Raw genomic sequence first — 2,603 nt, forward strand, 5'->3', positions numbered from 1 at the left:
ATACCGCTATGTCGAAACTTTAGAAAATCATAACTCCCTCATACGAAGTCAGATTTGGGCGTTATTTATATATTCGGAAACCTCGTTTCAACTACTACAGTATTATCCAAAGATATCAAGTTTATTTTACACTTAAATATTGACGCTGATTTTATTCTTAATTAATCAAATCACATAATTAAGCAATTAAGCACAAAACACATAATACTCAAATAATATACTTCTATTATTTCAAAACGGGTTACAAAGGTTAACCTAGACTATTACATCAACGAAAATGCCTAGCTTGGAAACGCGGGCGTTACAAAATTCCTGATTCATCCTTACTCAGTTTATCCCCAACCTTAACAATTCTTTCAATGTACGGGGAATGGAATATCTTTGCCTTTTTTAGGCATACGTTTTTCCCTTACTTCAATGTCAGCATCTTCTGCAGCATTCTCAACCTGTTCTCCTAAATTTATTCCAACCATATCTCCCCCCCCTCAATCCTGACATTAGCTTTTTCCTTCTATACACATGTAACTCAGTTTCTTCCAACATCTGAATCATTTCATCATTCACTCCCGAAAGTCGATGAAACTGGCTCATTGTTAAATCATTGTTGTTAACAGGGTTATTATAACTTACATCTTTCTCTATATTAAGTTCACTAATTACCAATCCTCTAACAGGTGAAGTATTATCTCCATTGCCATCGACCATATCATTCATATTCACCTCATTATACCCATCTGAATCATTCACATTTGTGTTGTTTGTACCTTCATGATTTCCCCTAAAAAGCTCATTCATCTTTTCCAACCATTGTTTCAACAACACACTATCAGGGAACTTTTCCAATCCATCCTTCAACGCAACCTCCATAGTACTTTTTTCTGTTAGAATTAACCCATAACTATGCTCTAAAACAGCAGCATACACCTGCAATACATATTATTACTTTTTAATTACACTACAAGAATATTTCAACAATTTTACTATCAGAATATTCACATATATTCTATCAGAATGTATGATCAAATTTAAAGTATAATAATCACAAACTAAAAATTTATGCAACACAAAAATATAATTTTACCTCCTCATCTCCAAAATCCCTCCTAAACTTGACCAACTGTTGATCTTCACCCCCTGTTTCAACATTAATATCGACATCGTCATGCTCATCGCGAAACAACCTTCGGAACCCTCCCAAGTTGATTTCGTATCGTTGAATCTCTAACAAATTGGCACCAGTTATATGCCCAATAAAAGGTACCCTTTTGTCTAACTTCATAGAATACTTCATGTTGTACACGTACACTAACTATATAAAAAAAAATTAAAACAAACATTAACTAAATAAATATATAAATAAAACATTAATAACCAATCTATAATATCATATAAGACCATTGAACACTTACTAGAAGGAGTGTAATAGGCCCAGTGTAGTAGCTTGATTTGTCTTCTCTTTTCCATAGATTCTTCCTTGATCCCAAACAGTCGAGCATATACTTACACCAATTTAACTTTGAAAAGTCTTGTACCAACACCAACTTCCTTACCACTTTTACTTGATTTGTTCCCATCAACATTAACTCTATGAAGTTGTTGATGAAAAGAGTTAAAAAAAATTTAGCCTAAACATCAAACTATCTTTTGATGTGGCCTGAATTCTCCTTAAATACTCCTCACCATTGAACTTATCACCAGTATATTGTCCCCACCATTCTTCCAGAATTTCATTCCCCTTTTCACACAATGGCAACTCATTGAAGTCTTCTCCACCAATTGGCAACCCCATCATATCATGTACTGTTTGCTTTGTGATCTCAATAACAGAGTTTTGTAGGACAATTCTTCTACTGTCAGCATCATAAACATCTAAAAGGTAGTAGCATAGTTGGCCAGGATAACTTGTTATATTCACTTGCAAAATTGACCCAAAACCCATCCTTAATATTGCTTGTTTTTGTTCCGGTGACATGCCCCTAACAGCTGCAGTGATGTTATCACATTTCATTCTAGTTGACAGATTTCTTAATCCAGGTGGGTATTCCTTAGTTATTTTTCTAACATGATCTTCTTTTTCCTCTTTCACAGATTCATCAATTTCCTTATTCTTTATATTCTTTAGAATTGGAACTCTCTCATGTGTTCTCTTTGATCTTATCTCCCTTTCAAAAAGTAGTACATTTAGAGGTTTAGGACTTTTCTTTTCTGCAACTGGCTTATCAAGTTTTTTCTTTGATCTTCTTTCTCGTTTTATGCATTGTTCTTCTTCGTGTACTTGTTCTGCTATAATACATAACAAATATAAGAATGTATAGTAACATGTATTAAGTGACGACATAAAACACAATACTAGCACTTATTATTATTCCATCAGAATATAACACAAACTACCAAATTATCATGCCTTCTATTCAGATTCTTAATTTATTCTTCTAGAATAAATCACCACCATAATACAACAAGCACATTTTTGTATTCAACTCCTACATTCTGAACATTGAAATACATATACTCATACATATATTCATGTTCTATTAGAATATATTACATATGCACTTTATCAATAAACAAAAAACTATACATTTACTATTATTAGAGTTTCA

General features: G+C 32.7%; 1 protein-coding gene across 1 annotated transcript; it reads right to left on the reverse strand.

Annotated features, from left to right (window-relative positions):
• Nucleotides 1-254: 254 nt before the first annotated feature.
• LOC122196682 (uncharacterized) lies at nucleotides 255-2,262 on the reverse strand. Its single transcript, XM_042899831.1, has 2 exons — nucleotides 1,410-2,262; nucleotides 255-1,309 (listed from the first exon to the last, which is right to left on the reverse strand). Exon 2 carries the CDS (start codon nucleotides 865-867, stop codon nucleotides 442-444), a length of 426 nt encoding a protein of 141 aa, XP_042755765.1. The 5' UTR covers nucleotides 868-1,309; nucleotides 1,410-2,262; the 3' UTR covers nucleotides 255-441.
• Nucleotides 2,263-2,603: the final 341 nt, after the last annotated feature.

Source organism: Lactuca sativa, chromosome 2, assembly GCF_002870075.4.
Source record: "Lactuca sativa cultivar Salinas chromosome 2, Lsat_Salinas_v11, whole genome shotgun sequence".
Lineage (NCBI taxonomy): Eukaryota > Viridiplantae > Streptophyta > Magnoliopsida > Asterales > Asteraceae > Lactuca > Lactuca sativa.

Bases quoted from the DNA above. Each gene is read 5' to 3' on its own strand.
- LOC122196682 (XM_042899831.1), bottom strand. From the start codon at position 867: ATGGAGGTTGCGTTGAAGGATGGATTGGAAAAGTTCCCTGATAGTGTG.